Source organism: Austrofundulus limnaeus, unplaced genomic scaffold (assembly GCF_001266775.1).
Source record: "Austrofundulus limnaeus strain Quisiro unplaced genomic scaffold, Austrofundulus_limnaeus-1.0 Scaffold3173, whole genome shotgun sequence".
In the NCBI taxonomy this organism is placed as follows: domain Eukaryota; kingdom Metazoa; phylum Chordata; class Actinopteri; order Cyprinodontiformes; family Rivulidae; genus Austrofundulus; species Austrofundulus limnaeus.
The window spans coordinates 14978-15706 of NW_013955575.1; the positions used below are offsets into that span (position 1 = coordinate 14978).

Consider the following 729-nt stretch of genomic DNA (forward strand, 5'->3'; position numbering starts at 1 on the left):
CATTTTATTCAATTTTGTGTCAGTTTCGTGATTCTGTTTGCATTTTCCGCATTGCAGAAATCATAGGGTCCTACACATCTCAGTCCTATTTTTATTTATCTTTTTACACACCTGGGACATTTTTCCTCGTAGCCCCTGTAATATGCTCTCGTACCCCAAGGGGTACACGTATCCCTGGTTGGGAATCACTGGTCTGGAGGATGACCTTAAAAATGTCAGATCTATGTATATATATCTAAGAAACAGATAAAAGCTAGCTTGTTGAAGGTATATAAAAAGTAAAATGTGNGAGCCCATAGCAATGCCAATCTCTGCCTTCTTTAATGCAGGGGCATCGTTCACTCCATCTCCTGTCTGTAAATAAGTAGGAGTTACACAAGATGGTTTATTTCTCCCCAGGTATGAGTTTAACAGTCCAGACCCCAGCCTTCATACCATGGCAGTGATTTCATCGAATCCTTGCAGGAACTCCACAATCTTGGACTTGTGCGACGGCTCGACGCGAGCGAAGCAGCGCGCCTGGGTCACAGCCTCCCGCTGGGCGTGGGACGACAGCTCGTCGAACTCCCGCCCGGTGAAGGCCATGCGCTCCACGTCGTCGTCCTCGGTCAGGATGCCGATGCGGCAGCAGATAGCCACGGCTGTGCCCTTGTTGTCCCCAGTGATCATGATGACACGGATGCCGGCCTGGCGGCACAGCTTGATGGAGGCGGTCACCTCCTGTCTGGG

General features: G+C 49.7%; 1 protein-coding gene across 1 annotated transcript in view; it reads right to left on the reverse strand.

Moving 5' to 3' along the window:
• Window positions 1–711, reverse strand: part of LOC106511749 (sarcoplasmic/endoplasmic reticulum calcium ATPase 2) — a gene marked incomplete at its 5' end in the record, with an annotated part of 2338 nt that extends 1627 nt beyond the window's left edge. Inside the window, 2 exon segments of the mRNA XM_014000492.1 lie at window positions 290–354; window positions 436–711. Of these exon segments, the coding sequence (XP_013855946.1) occupies window positions 290–354; window positions 436–711 (341 nt within the window).
• Window positions 712–729: the final 18 nt, after the last annotated feature.